The sequence below is a fragment of the Prionailurus bengalensis genome, chromosome D2 (assembly GCF_016509475.1).
Source record: "Prionailurus bengalensis isolate Pbe53 chromosome D2, Fcat_Pben_1.1_paternal_pri, whole genome shotgun sequence".
In the NCBI taxonomy this organism is placed as follows: Eukaryota; Metazoa; Chordata; class Mammalia; order Carnivora; family Felidae; genus Prionailurus; species Prionailurus bengalensis.
Genome location: NC_057351.1, coordinates 80174400 through 80190524, shown reverse-complemented (window position 1 = coordinate 80190524; position 16125 = coordinate 80174400). Strand labels below are relative to the sequence as shown.

General features: G+C 37.9%; 1 protein-coding gene across 3 annotated transcripts in view; it reads right to left on the bottom strand.

Moving 5' to 3' along the window:
• Nucleotides 1-16125, bottom strand: part of ZRANB1 (zinc finger RANBP2-type containing 1) — a 63494-nt gene that overhangs the window by 36383 nt on the left and 10986 nt on the right. The window contains exons 1-2 of one of the 3 annotated variants that reach the window (XM_043597817.1): nt 4031-4202; nt 1888-2738 (exon numbers count right to left, since the gene is read on the bottom strand). In XM_043597817.1, the coding sequence (XP_043453752.1) occupies nt 1888-2738; nt 4031-4071 (892 nt within the window). In that variant the 5' untranslated portion in view covers nt 4072-4202. Of the gene's footprint in view, nt 1-1887; nt 2739-4030; nt 4203-16125 lie in introns of those variants that run through there. The other 2 variants (XM_043597819.1, XM_043597820.1) reach the window with 2 other exon arrangements.

Below are 16125 nucleotides of genomic sequence, written 5' to 3'. Positions count from 1 at the left end.
CATGACCTTGTGATAAATGTATGCATGGTACACTACCACTAGGCAGAAATGATTTTAAGAGTTGTTTCAAAAGACATGCAGGTAATTTAAAGACAATCACAACTAGATATAAAAGGTCACATAAGATTCCTATTATATGGAATATCCAGAATAGGTAAACCCAGAGACAGAAAGATGTGATTGCCAGGGCCTTGGAGGAGGAGGGGATGTGAAGTAACTGCTTAAGGGGTACAGGGTTTCCTTTTAGGGTGATGAGAATGTTTCAGAACCAGACAGGTGGAGGGTGCACAACACTGTGAATGCACTAAATGCCTGACTTGTTCACTTTCGAAATAGTGAATCTTAGGTTATAGGACTTTGACCTCAATAAAATACATAAAACCCTTTTGTATGAATGAATGAATGAATGAATGAATGAATGAAAGAAAGAAGAAAAGAAAAGAAAAGAAAAAAGAAAAGAAAAGAAAAGAAAAGAAAAGAAAAGAAAAGAAAAGAAAAGAAAAGAAAAACAAAAAGAAAGAATAACATTTATGGTACCCCAATTTGGGGAGAAAAGAAAAAAATCAACAGGATAAAATGGGACAACACAGATAGCCTAAAATGGCTCAGTGGATTCTCCTCCCTAGTGCTCAAAATAGGAGAAAATTGGAACTAAGAGTTACTAAGTTCCTACTATGTTTGGGTGTTAAGAAGGACTCATCTCCTGGGACATTCTTTTTGTCAGGGCAAAATTAAAATAAAAAACTCAGATTTCTTGAAATCTACTCTTAGGACTTGCAGGTTCATACAGTTATGTCTTCTATGTTCTTGGAGCTATAGTTAGAGAGATAAAAGAAATCCATACTGGGGAAAATACATATATACGTACATATATATGTGTATATATACACACATACACAATACGTATATATATATACATACACATACGTGTGTGTGTGTGTGTATTTATATACACACACACACGTATATACACACAGAGCTAAGCTATGTTTAAGGCTTAGGTATTGTTCCATGCAATATTTAACTTGAGCTCTCACTCCAAATAATCCTTTACAAAAAAATTTTCTTTACAAAACACAATGTCAGAATAAGCACCCCATCCAAATAATTTAAATCATAAAATGCCAATAGCTAACCTACTCAAAAAGAAAAGAAAAAGCACAGACAATCCAATAACTGCTTTTGTGAATTACATCACGACTATTTAACTCACAAGGTTAGTAACCAGAGAAAACCCTGCTCTCACATCATGTCCTAGTCCTTTAACAGGTCTGGGCCAGTAACTGGGACCAATACAGAATTTCCTTAGGAAGCACTAAAACCACAAAACACACAAAGCATAATCTGAACTGTGGAATTCAGCTAGCTACATGAACTCTGTTTCATAAAATTTGCAAATATTTACTACATGACATTCATGTTAAATTAACATCGGTATTTTCAAGGTCAATACTATGTTTGTTCAACTTCTTGGAGTCACATTTTTGTGATATTTTTAACATCTGACTAAAGCTTCTATCATCACAAGATGCTCACACTGTTTACAAACACTCTGAAGCAGCAGCTGGTGTTCCTCAGTCACATCTTGTTACGATAAATAGAGTAGCAGTTTTAAACCCCAGGTATATTCTTTTTCTACTGATGTGTAAAGAACTTTGCTTTAACTTAAAAGTTTTTCTCCCTAATGTTGGAAAAACACACAATGAAATGAAGGCAATTTAGGACAAAGTTGTAATAAGACAAAAAATACAGAGATTCTTATGCATGCATACTGGGAGTATAGCTATCATGCTGAATGAGCGAAATGCTAAATAATAATGACCCTACTTATATCTTTCATGTCATTTTTAGTATCTTCCTATCCATTCAAAAAATGCAGAAACTTACCCACACAAGCATTGAGGAATAGCCAATCGGTCTTTTTCATCCTGTTTTTAATTTGTTTTAGTTTTTTGAAGTCTACTTCAAGTTCCTCCTTACTGCCAACAGCACCAGCCAATTCGATCCTCTGAAAATCCATTTTCATTTCAGAGTCTCGTTTCGTAGTGGGAGGCGATCTTCTTTGGCTATTACCACTGCTGCAGCTGCCCCTCCATCGAGTTCTGTCTTGCTCATTTATTATTGAAGAAGCCTCGTCAGTCTCTGCCAACTCTATTGCTTCAATATTATTAGGTCTGGGATGATCGCAAACAACACACTTTTTAGCCTTGGCCCAGTTTTCATACGTGCAAATAGAACAAGTCCAGTGCTGGGTCCTTGTGTTCGGTTTATTTCTATCATTGTATTCCTCGCAAGGATCAACAGAAAAAGCAACTGGTCTTGAGCCAGATCCTGAGGATTGAGGAGACTCTGTGGGACTCCTGGTCCTACGCTGGGATAAGCACTGGGTACATCTGATTGCTCTTGGCCAGTTCAAATAGGTGCACATGTGGCATGACCATTTATTTGCGTTTTCCATGCTGTACGAAGACTTAACCCTTGGTCTTGCACTAGAGTCTGGACATATCAAAGGACTACTTCCTCCTTCAGTGCTGGAAGGATCCCAATCTCTACCAACATCACTTGAACCGCTTTTAAATGGATCTTCTGTGATAATTGTTCCACTTGGTCTCTGGGCACGACACATAGTACACTTGATGGCAGATGGCCAGTTTTCGTACGTACAGTATTCACAAGCCCACTTAATTCCACGTTCTGACATTGTGCTCTTCTTGAAGTGAGTTATGTCAAGCAGGAAGCTATAAATAATTAGGACATGGTTATTAAAACAGTAACTACATAATTCCATCTCTGAAAACGTGCCCCAAAACCAAAGTACCCTTCAACTTCTAAAATATAAACTTCTCAGAAGATGCATGTAAGATTTAATACTGAACTATTTCTTATCCTTATTTTTCTGATTTCCATCAGAGACACCAGAGATAAGTTTCCAAAGAAAAATCCGAGACCTCGGGATTTAATGAAATTGTACTTTAGAATGCAAAAGAGATAAGCAGAAAATAAAGGGAGGTTCTTTTTTTAAGAGGGAAGCACGTTAAAACAGAGAAGCCACTAATAGAAGTTTAATTTAAGCCATCAATTTAGAAAGGTAACCAAAAATTAAGATTCAAAGAGAAAGGAAAGAACACAAGCCAAGCAACTTAAATACAGAACCATTCTCAAATTATGAACGACATCGATTCTTATGCTATCTAGGTACAGTATCATAATGTTTGATTCCTTGAAGAATTCAGAAGATGAAACAAATTCTATCATTTTTGCTAAGGAAAAGCAGCTTAAAAGTGCTATCCACTGTTCTTAATAAGTACTGGCAGAAAGAAAAATGCTGAAGAGTAATCCTTACAATCAGAAAGTGACACTGTGAAATACAGATCAAGTCCCGTGACAGCCTAACATCCTCAAAATCTAGTTGTCTGGAACACAAAAAAATAAAAATTGTATATCACCGACTGGGACAATAAAATCGACGGAACGTCCCTAGACAGCTACCAGTAGATACCTACTCCGATAGAATTCTGAATAGTCCTACTCAAAATATGTGATATTTAAGATACACTCAAAACTCAATTCATATTAAAAATATATTCAGTATTTAAGAGGTTCCTGGGATTGTACACTGGGCTTACTAACACACTAAAATGTAGACTGCATGACTTAATGCCAACTAATTTATAAATAAAGTAACTTACACAGCAAATTTAATAATGATTTTTTTTTAATGGCTTGAATGTAGACGTTGGCTACTAAAGACAGACTCTCCATTTTCTTAAATCCCTCCTAAACTAATTATCATTCTGCCACCTATTTTTAACCAGAAAAGTGAAAATCCTACGCAGAGTTAATAGAAGCTTTTGCCTCCCTTTCTCGGGGATTTTCCCTGACCTGAAAAGCTAAATCTTTCACTTTGTAAGTGTAGTATTGTGTCTCTGTCTGCCAAGTCCTCACCCCATTTATAGCGTGAACTCAGTGAAAAGGACAAATTCACTACAAGAAAGGCTATTATTTAAAAGCTAAAACAAAAATCACTTACTAAGGTTTTAGTTTCCATGCTATAACCTCCACCTTGCACATGGTTAGAATAAAGTACAGTTTATAAATCAGACCAAAGACCAGATTCAGTCTTCATGCTGGCTCAGATTCTGACTTCCTCAGGAGACACTGGCAAAGCGTGCTAAGTAGTTCTGTGTGACTGTGAATAGCTAGTCCTGTAAAGGAAACCAAAACTGAGTTTCACTTGAAGCCTGCTACTTTATCCAGAAGTATTTTTTTTAAGTCTTTATTTTAATCCTACTCATTTCTTTTAATAACGGACAACCGTATTTAGCATTTTAGTTTAACGCAGCAATAAAATTAGTAAACTGATCGGGCTAGTCAGTGAAATCAGACATGGGAAAGACATTTTTCTCCAAACCTTTAAGTGTGCATGTATGTGCACTAATGTTATCATTAATATTAACTTGGTAGTGCTAATAAGCCAGTTGGGACCCGTATTGCTTGTTATTGAGAGAGAAAGGTGGTATAAACATGTAAATGAGAAAAAGGAAAAAACAAATATTGCTTATATTTAGCTTTGAAGTCTTTTTTGTCTTAAGCAACTATGTTTTTTTTCCTAACCCAGGTTATTTATATTGCTTAGATTTTGACATTTAAGTTGTACACACTAATTACACACAATCTAACACCAGGCCAAAGTGTGTTAAGAGCCAGGAACCATCTTATGAACATCCATAAGATGGACAATCGAATTTTTTTTTTTAATTTTTTTTTCAACGTTTATTTATTTTTGGGGGGACAGAGAGAGACAGAGCATGAACGGGGGAGGGGCAGAGAGAGAGGGAGACACAGAATCGGAAACAGGCTCCAGGCTCTGAGCCATCAGCCCAGAGCCCGACGCGGGGCTCAAACTCACGGACCGCGAGATCGTGACCTGGCTGAAGTCGGCCGCTTAACCGACTGTGCCACCCAGGCGCCCCTGGACAATCGAATTTAATGGCCATTTTCATATTCACTAGTCAGTTTCTTCCTTTAGTTTCTCAGGAATGAAATATAAACAACTTGGCTCATTCCATTTGAAATAAAATGACCAAGGAGAAAACTTATTGTGACAAACAAATGACATAACAAATATATATCCAGGGCTACCATAAGTAATTTCAGTATTTCATTTAAAACATTCACATTCTGGGGTGCCTGGGTGGCTCAGTCGGTTAAGTGTCCAACTTTGGCTCAGGTCATGATCTCACAGTTCATGAGTTCAAGCCCTGCATCAGGCTCTCTGCTATCAGCAAGGGGCCCACTTTGGATCCTCTGCACCCACCCCCGACCCCCACATCTCTGCACCTCCACCGCTTGCACTCTCTCAAAAATAAACATTTAAAAATAAAATAAAATATTCACATTCAAAATTTCATGCTTGCTTTGGTAAGTCTGTCTTCTATATGTTTGCAGGCTCAACTGAACAGCTTGAGACCTTGCATTATCTTAGCAAATCTTCACGGGACTAATGTGCCAGCGTAACACATTTAAATGTCCATGTCTGACAAAAAAGCAAATAAAAAACTGCCATAAAAATAAAGAATCATTGTCATATATGCCTGGCAAACAGCCTCCCTCTTCAAAAACCCAGGTAACTAAGCAATCCCAAAACGATGCCAGAAAGTTTAAGGTAAGTGCATTATATTAGATAATGACATATACAGTATCAACTCTATGGGAAATTTAGACTTTGTAGAAATACTGTTTTTAATGTTTTTTGTTTGTTTATTTCGGGGGGGGGGGGCGCAGAGAGAGAGGGAGACACAGAATCCGAAGCAGGCTCCAGGCTCCAAGCTGTCAGCACAGAGCTCGATGCGGGGCTCGAACTCATGAACCGCGAGATCATGACCTGAGCCAAAGTCGGACACTGAACCGACTGAGCCACCCAGGTGCCCCCAAATACTGTTTTTCAGCAACTGAAAACTAAAATTCATTGGAGAGGATTATCTGAGACAGCCATTTGTACGTGTTGTAATCAGTAAATGGAATGGGAGAGTAAAGAAAGATAACATCAGCTCAACTATGACTTTGCATTATTGAGATGAAACTAAGTACACTTTTTCTTCCAGGCATCAAAAATCCCCAAAAAATTCATAAACTGATTTTTAATAGCAATCAGCTGTGAAAGTTAATATTGTACAGCAAAACAAAACTGTTACTAAATACCTTTTTAGTTACCATATAGTCATATACTCAAGTAAACTTAATTTACAAGTCTAATTTTACATGTAACACAGATTTTCAAATTCTAGCCAATGAATCATACTTCAATTAATTGGTACAATAAAAAGCAAAAATAAAATCTGTACAATCTGGACCCTTTTTAAGCAGAACCAGACAAAATTGCTACTCTTCAAACAAATAGTCCTTGGTTCGAATGCAATACCCATCCATGGACCAAAACGTCCATGAATCCATTTGTGCATCAAGCTCTATCTACAGACAGACTGAATAATGTCTTCAAGTATATCAACCATTTTCTAAACTGCTAACTGCTTGCAGTTATATATCTGCCACTTCAAATAATAATAAAGGCACAAGTATTACGGGTATATGAATTAATGACCAGGGAAAAGGAGAGGCTAGCAACTAAACATTTTTTATACTGTCATGCTTAATAATGAATTACTTAGGCCATATTTGTGAAGCATTACCAAACACTGTAGGAAAAATATACCTATATGAAAGGCAATTCCTCAAAATTGCAGCCACCCTACAAATTCTCCCAACCACCTATTAAAACCCTATGAAAGAAAACTGGCGGAGTGAAATAATCCTCATCAAGTACAAACTACTTAAAAAACAGAGAAACTCAGTTGCCAGTTATTTCCAAATGAGAAGTCATCCAAATGAAGGACTAATAGCAGTCTTTAAAGCTTTTTATTAACTTTAAAGTCTATATTCAGTAATATAAATATTAACTCATCAGTGTAAATTGTTGATATAAACATTAATTAACATAAAACTGGAAATTTACAAATGCTCAGGAAGCATCTTAGGGAATATAGATGAAAGTTACAACTAGCATGATATTCCAAGCATGCTGAATTTCTAGCATGTTACAGTATCACATGGTAATTCTGAACTGCAATATTTATAAATAAGAAGTACTACTTAACTCTCAAGCCAAAAATCCCACAGTCATACCCTCTTTTCTCCTCCACCTCTTTCTCATCACTCTCTCCTCACAAGAGAGGAAACTAGCCTTGAGCAAGATCTTGAAGACTGAGTACATGGTGAACCCTCTATCCACAAATATGACCTCATTTCAGGGCTCCAACAGCTTATCACATCCTACATTAAACCTCTTATCTTCCTTTCACGGCCAACTCCTAACCCGGACTTCCCCACTATCCATTAAGGACACCATGAAGACCTCTGCGCCCCACACAGAAGAAACACAGAATCCTCTTGAATTCTGCCTTGCCCAGCCCCCTCCGATTCTCACTAGTGGTTTCTGTCCAATCAGTTGCTTTCTTCCCCACTCCCACCGTCATCAACCCTTCTCAGTTCAGGTCAGAAGTACTATAATAGCTTCCTAAGCGCCTTGCCTTTCTAAATCCAGCCAGCTTACTGTTACCAGAAAAATCCTCCTAACAGCAAGGCCCTCTTTCAGAAGCTCTTCTGCCGCAGTATAAATTCCCACCTCCTTCCCACCACACACACAGCCCACCTCACAGACTCACTCCCAAACATACCACACATGCCCAGCCACCTGCACGTACCCTACCGGTGCCCACACCCAGACCAGACACCAAGGCACTACCTTAAAAACACAAGCAAGACAGACACACACACTCAACTTGCAGCAAATCCCACCCCTTCTTTAAAGCAATGTTCAAGTCTCCTCTCTCTCATGGGTTTTTTCCAAACTAGTTCAAGTACACTCCAAGCAACCACACTTCTACTGGCATTTGGCACTTACTGTATTTCCTCTCGAGGCTAGTTTCTGGAATACTGATTTGCATGTGTGTTCCCTGTATAATTCCCTGCCTTCAGTTTTCACTCAGATAGCCGAGCCTTCAAAAACTGTGGGTCAGGGCATCAAGAGGCATGAAATGTGGGCAAGCCTTGTGTTTATAAAACCCACAGAACAGACCACACTGAGGGCCCTGGAAAAAGAAGTCAGGAGTGGAGCTTAGAGCAATTTCAGGCAAAAAAGAGAAATTCTACAGGATGGGATCCACTCCTGTGGCAAGACCTCAGTAGACGGAGTCCACTGCTAACAGCTAGGTGTCAAACCATAGGCATTCATGAGCTGGTTAACTATTCAAGTCCTGCAATGGAAAGGACACAAGTACAAAAACTTGTGCAATCATTAAATACCTGCTGAAAGTGCTAAGTGTATGCAAAATTTTATGAAAATAATCAAGAATTAGATCTCAAACATGTGCTGACCCTCCTATACAGAGATCACAATTATCTACGTCATTTGTATCTAATGAGTAGATTTAAGTTAAACATACTTGCTAAGGTCCCTTTCCAAGAATTTGCGGACAAGCTGGACAAAGTAAATTGAGTTAAAATAACAAAGGTTAAATAACACCTGCCATGATGACTTTGGTCTTACCGACACTGTACCTGATTAAATGAGCCAATTACCCATACAACTAGTACATCTAACTTCATTCCAACCAAAGTCCCTGAAATAAAACAAAGAATATAAAGTTTACATTTTAACATGTGAACACTGCATAATTAGGAAAAACCATAATAAAAGCTACAATTCTAATAGCTTTTCTTCCAAACCAGTTAGCAATCCATTGATTAGAATGGAAGACCCATAGACACAAAATTTATAAACTGTGTCAAAAATCTTGCACAAAAGTAATGCTCTTTCTTTTAATCTACTCTCTATTCTTTTCAAGAGGAATTCTACCCCTTTAAGCATGTACTAGAGTTTTATTTGTAATCTTGCCAACCTCCTCTATACTCTTTACTTCCGAGACAGTAACAGAAATAATACACACACACCTACACATACATATATACATACACATATACATGTGAATACGTATCTTGAGCTCCTATACAAGTTTCAGAGATTTCACAGGTCAATCACGTACCCCACATAATAATTCCAAACAACAAATTTTTAACAACCTATGACAAGTTACCAAAGGTCTACAATGCTCAGGGCGTCTGCAATCCAATTAGATGAAACAGGACTATGGTTTTCTTAAATATGGATGGAAGTGGGGTGATTATCTCCAAGAGTGCATATCAACCCAGCATTTAAAAAATAACACCTTTGGGGCACCTGGGTGGCTCAGTCGGTTGAACGGCTGACTTCAGCTCAGGTCATGATCTCGCAGTCCGTGGGTTCGAGCCCCGCGTCAGGCTCTGTGCTGACAGCTCAGAGCCTGGAGCCTGTTTCGGATTCTGTGTCTCCCTCTCTCTGACCCTCCCCCGTTCATGCTCTGTCTCTCTCTGTCTCAAAAATAAATAAACGTTAAAAAAAAATTTTTTTAATAAATAAAATAAAAAATAACACCTTTTGCAAGAACTACAAAGATGCTACCTCATTTAGAATTTGACTTCTTTCCGGGCACCTGGGTGGCTGAGTCAGTTAAGCATCCAACTCTTGATTTCGGCTCAGGTCATGGTCTCACAGTTCATGGGATTGAACCCCAAGTCAGGCTCTGCAATGACAGCACGGAGCCTGCTTGGGATTCTCTCTCTCCCCCTCTCTCTGCCCCTCCCCCACTCAACACACAGCCTCGTGCATGCACTCTCTTTCTACCCCCTTTCAAAATAAACATCTTTTTAAAAAAGAATTTGATTTCTTTCACTATCCTATTCTCTGTTCATACAAAACAGATTAATCCCAATTAACAAAGTATCCACAGCAACAAAGATTTATTACTATACCTAGCCCAACAAAAAGGCCATCCTTTTGCCAAACACCATGGATGTTGTTATTTGTGGGCTACAGGAAGGAGGGGTACAAACTTGGAACTTTTAGACAATCAATGAGTTCTATGTAAAAGAAAGAAAAAGATGTGAAAATCTGGGAGAACCAAATGGATGAAATATTCCAAGGCAAAACAAACTCAGAGGCACCATCTTATCCAAAAATATCTTTTTTCCAATACTTTAACTTTGCCCAAATTTGTTGTTTTGATTAACTTCCATTCCACTTAAGTTATTTTAATTAAAACCCTTATTTTATATGGGGTGCCTGGCTGGCTCAGGCAGTGGAGCACATGACTCGATCTCAGGGTTGTGAGTTCAAGACCCACAGTGGATGTAGAGATTACTTAAAAATAACGCTTTCCAAAAAAACACTTATTGTATAAGTCCAAGTTATTTACAAATGTTATTTACTAATAACGTAAAGTCATTCAATCTGATCATTTATCTCAAGATTCCTTGGGGCGCCTGGGTGGCTCAGTCGGTTGAGCGTCGGGCTTCGGCTCAGGTCGTGATCTCACGGTTTGTGAGTTCAAGCCCCATGTCGGGCTCTGTGCTGACTGCTCTGAGCCTGGAGCCTGCTTCGGATTCTGTGTCTCCCTCTCTCTGACCCTCCCCTGTTCATGCTCTGTCTCTGTCTCAAAAATTAAAAAAAATTAAAAAAAATTAAAAAGATTCCTAGTGTAATGAATAACAGGAAAATAGGATGGAGATTTTATAATTTGGGGTTTACATCGCAGAGACAAGGAGAACAAGCAGGCAAAGGTTTATTAGCAAAGGGCAACCTGGGAAGGAACGCCAAAGATAGCAGCAAGCTGGCCGCACTGCTTACCCAATCATTAGAAATGAATGAACCTCTAGGATAACTCTGTCTATTTCACAATTTTTCCAGGATCAGCTTTATCCAACTAAGAAAATAGCTAAAATTTAGGCATTTACTGCATGCCAGACATGTTCTAAGCACTGTACATATACATTAACTAATTTAATCCTCAGAACCCTATGAAACAGGTACTATTATTATCACCAAATTTTAAGATTGGAAACAACAGAGAAGTTGAGTAACTTGCCCAAAATCACAAAGCTACTAAGTGGCAGAGCCAGGGTTTGAACCCAGGCATTCTGGCTCCAAAGTCAGTACTACACTGCACACACCATGTGATAAATAATATATTTATACTGCAGCCCATAGTCACTTGTTCCCATTACCTAGAATTTGGACTATTAATAAACTGCAATGAGTTTCTAACTAAGCAGTCCCTTCCTAGAGGACTAGGACATACAATATTTAAACGAGCAAACTTAGAAAAACTTATTTAACACACATTTTGCTCAAATTTTTGTTTTACAACTACACAAAATATTCACACAGCGTATCTAGACTGAATTATCACAAAACATCTGAAAAGTTGAGCAATAAGCAGAACGTTATAAAGTTATTTACAAAACAAGATATACTAAATTTAGCATCTAAAATTGAGTGAAAAAAGACAACTTGGGAATATTCACCATGGTTCTAGGCTATAAAATACCTTAAGGGTTTTTGGGGTTTTATATATTTTTTAATTTTGGAGGCAATCCCTGAAGAAGAAATTATGAAAGCCAGTTTGACTTCTCTTAAACTAATACACTAATCCAAAAGAAACCACAGTATATCGATTAAAAATACAGAAAAGGCTTCCATTCTCATTTACACAATTGGAAAAAGTCTCCGTAAATGACAGTGTATGAATTGCAGCACCCATATGTGGCCCTGTTTTAAAGGAAAGCAAAGACTGTGAGATAGTAAGTAAATGAATTTTATCTCAGAGCCTCAACTCTCTCAACTGTAAAAAAAAAAAAAAAAAAAAGAATTAAGAGGCATCTGGGTGGCTTGGCAGGTTGAGCCTCTGACTTCAGCTCTGGTCATGATCTTGCAGTTCATGAGTTCAAGCCCTGCATCAGGCTTGCTGCTGTCAGCACAGAGCCCACTTCAGATCCTCTGTCCCCCTCTCTCTGTGCCCCTCCCCTGCTTGCACTCTAGCTCTCAAAAATAAATAAACTGTTTAAAAAAAATGAATTAAGATAATCACAAAAGGGACGCCTGGGTGCTGCTAGCTCAGAGCCTGGAGCCTGCTTCACATTCTCCCTCTCTCTCTGCCCCTCCCTTGCTCATGTTCTGTCTCTCTCAAAAACAAATAAACATTAAAAAAAAATTTTTTTTTAAATTATTAAAATTTTAAGATGTGATTAACAGTGTGGTATCTATGCCCTTAAAAAAGTCCTCTTCTCGGGGCGCTTGGGTGGCTCAGATGGTTAACTGTCCGACTTTGGCTCGGGTCATGATCTCACAGTTCATGAGTTCGAGCTCCGCGTCAGGCTCTGTGCTGACATCTCGGAGCCTGGAGCCTGCTTCGGATTCTGTGTCTCCCTCTCTCTCTGCCCCTCCCCTGCTCATGCTTGGTCTTATAAATAAATAAATAAATAAACAAACAAACAAACAAACAAACAGTCCTCTTCTCCTACTGAAATATTTACAGTGCCATAAAATGTCTGGAATTTGCTTTAAAATATTCCATGAGGAGGAAGTAAGAGGAACACAAATGAAAAGACTGGCTATGGATTAGTAACTCAGTGATGGATACATGAGAATTCATTCTCCTAGCCTCTCTGTATGTATGTTTGAAGTTTTTCATAATGAAAAATGTTTAAATCTATAAGGAAAGTACCAAATGCTGTTCAAGACTGAGAAGTAAGGCTCAGACTACTAGACAAGGGGCAGGAAGCAATACACTGTATAGTATTCAGACTGCTGCTACTCAAAACTTCGTCCAGGGGCCTGTGATAGTCTACACGCTGCTGACTGGTCTGTAGAGAAACTGAGAATAAGCATTTTCAAACTTTTGTAGCAATTTTACAGAACAATTATATTTGATTGCTGAATCTAATAATAAAATATCTGGGCCTGTGTTTGAAAAGCAATGTCAAAACATCTGGAAAACTTACAAATATAGCTTCTTTCTATAATTTGCAGGTACAGTTCACAAAATAGAGGAAATATATCAAAATATGAACCAGAGTTTATTCATCCCAAGCTTGAACAGATGAATATCACACTTCACAAAACTAAAAGTTAAAAAGTGATAAAAACTTGTATTTTCAATGTCTCATGAACAAAGATGCAAAAATTCTCAACGTTAGCAAATCAAATCCAACAATGTATAAAAAGCATACACCACAACCAAGACTGTTTATCCCAGATGTGCAAAGTTAGTTCAATGTTCAAAAATTGATTAATATAATCCTTCATATCAACAGACCAAAAAAAACCCAAAAAACCAAAACCAAAAAAAAAAACCACGATCACATGAATACATGCAGAAAAGGCATCTGACAAAATCCAACACTCATTCATGAAGGGGGGGAAAATGCTCGGCAACCTAGAAATACAGAGGGACTTCCACAACATGATAAAGCATGTACAAAAAACCAACAGGTAACACCATATTTAACGGTGAAAAACTAGAAACTTTCCTACTAAGATCAGTAATAAGGCAAGGATGTTCCCCTCATCACTCTGTTCCATCGAATTGGAAATTCTAGCTAATGTTATAAGAGAAAGTTAAAAGTACACAGTTTTGGCTCAGGTCATGCTCTCACAGTGTGTGGGTTAGAGCCTGGCGTCTTGGGATTCTCCCTCTTTGCCCCTCTCCCACTCTCGCACATGCATGTGCGCTCCCTCTCTCTCTCGAAACAAATGAACATTTAAAAGTACGCAAGTTGAGAAGAAATAAAATTGTCTTTATTCACAGATGATAGGATTGTCTATGCAGAAAATAAAATAAATAAACAAACCCTCAACAAAACGACTCAGAGCTACTAAGTGACATAACATGGTTGCCGGACACAAGATTCATATATAAATCAACTGCTTTCCTATATACCAGTGGCGAACAAATGGAATTTGAAATTAAAAACATACCACCATTTACAGTTAACACCCACCAAAACTGAAACACTCGGGCATAAATCTAACAAAATACATACAAGACCTATGTGAGAAAAACTAAACACCGATGAAAGAAGAAATCAAAGAGGTACTAAATAAACGGAGCATTCCATCTTCATGGATGGGCAGACTCAATATTGTCAAAATCTCAATTCGTTACTGATAGGAATGCAAAACGATACAGCCACCCAGGAAGAGCGTTTGACAGCTTCTTACAAAACCATACATGCTCTTACCATAAAATCCAGCAATTGTGCACCTTGGTATTTAACCCAAAGGAGCTGAAAACATGTCCACATCTGCATACAGATGTTTATAGCAGCTTTTTTCATAACTGCCAAAACACGCAAGCAACCAAGATGTCCTTCAGTAGGTGCAACACATGAGCTGAAGTGAACAGATAAACTGTGGTACAATGAAATATTATTCAGCACCAAAAAGAAGGGAGGGATCAAGCCACAAAAAAGACAGAAAGGAACCTTAAATACCTATTACTAAGTAAAAGAAGCCAATATGAAATGACTATATACTGTGTGATTCCAACTATATGACATTCTGGAAAAGCAAAACTATGGAGACAATAAAAAGATCAGAGGTTGCCAAGAGTTGGGAGGGACGGATGTACAGGCAGAGCACAGACGACTTTTAGGGTCGTGAAAATGTGCTGTATGACAGACACTATAATGGTGGATACTTGTACATTCTATGGGTTTTAACACATATAGAGAGTGAACCTTAGTGTAAACTATGGAATCTGGTTGATATACCAACAATTTTAACAAACCATACCACTCTGTTGTGGATGATATTGGGGGAGGCTATGCATATGCTGGGGCAGAGGATATAAGGGAACTCTCTATACTTGCTGTTCAATTTTGCTATGAACCTGAACGACTCGAAAAGTAGAGTCTATTTTTAAAAATCTGTTTCTTAGTGTTTTTTAGTCACTAACATACAGGAAACACTTTCCTTAAAAAAAAAAAAAAAAATCAGTTCTCAAAGAATGACGGGAGTTTTAAAAGGTCACGGGAACTTTTGGTTTGAACCTAAAGCTGCTCCAAAAAGTAAAACGAAATTTGGAATATATTCACATCTAAAAATCTTAAATTAAAAAAAAAAAAAAAAAAAAAAAAAAGGACACAGAAATTAGTATGAAGCACTCCCACTGGCCAAATCTGGATCAACTGGAGCATCACCATAAACAATAAAGATTTTAAAACACTGACTAAAATAAAAATCTGTAAATCTACACAGACACTGATAAACACGCAAATAAGTAAAGGAGCGAAAGCTCTTCCTTACGATAAAAATCCAACTAATAAATGCAAAAAGAATAACTGGATTAGAAAATCACCTTTTGGCAATCTTCAATAGATGTGAAACTAGTCCACGTTGACAATTAAAACAATCATCAATGGATGTTAAAACTAGAGAGTGAAAATTTGAGGATTAACCAGATATTTAAACAGTCTCCAAGTATCTCTCCACAACAGTAACTAGTATATTACAAAATCTGATAGATAACACCATAACCAAATAATCAAAAGTTAACCACACTATTAATGACATCATTTGCCTCCTGCCATGCTATATGAAGAACATAATATCACTTCTGTGGAATTCTTGTCAAAAAGTACATAATCTGACTCCAAATATCAGACATACCATATTAAGAGACTTTCTACAAAACAAGTAGTCCTACAGTCTTCAAAAACATCAGTATCATGAGAGACAAAGACTTTCCTGTTCCAATTAAAGGAGCTTATAAAAAAACATGGCAACAGACTGCAATACATAATCTGAGATTTTCTTTCACCTTTATAAAGAACATTAATGGAACAATCGACAAAATAGGAGAGAAATCTGTAGAATCTTTTTCTTATTAAGAATTGCATAATGGGGCATCTGGGTGGCTCAGTGAGTTAAGCGCCCAACTCTAGATTTTGGCTCACAGTTCATGAGATCAAGCCCCAAGTCAGGCTCTACACTAAGAGCCCAGAGCCTGCTTGGGATTCTCTCTCCCACCCCTACCTCATTGGTGTGCACGCACACTCTCTCTCTAAATAAATAACCATTAAGGCCAAAATGAACAAATCAGGAGACTATAGATGCTGGAGAGGATGTGGAGAAACGGGAACCCTCTTGCACTGTTGGTGGGAATGCAAATTGGTGCAGCCGCTCTGGAAAGC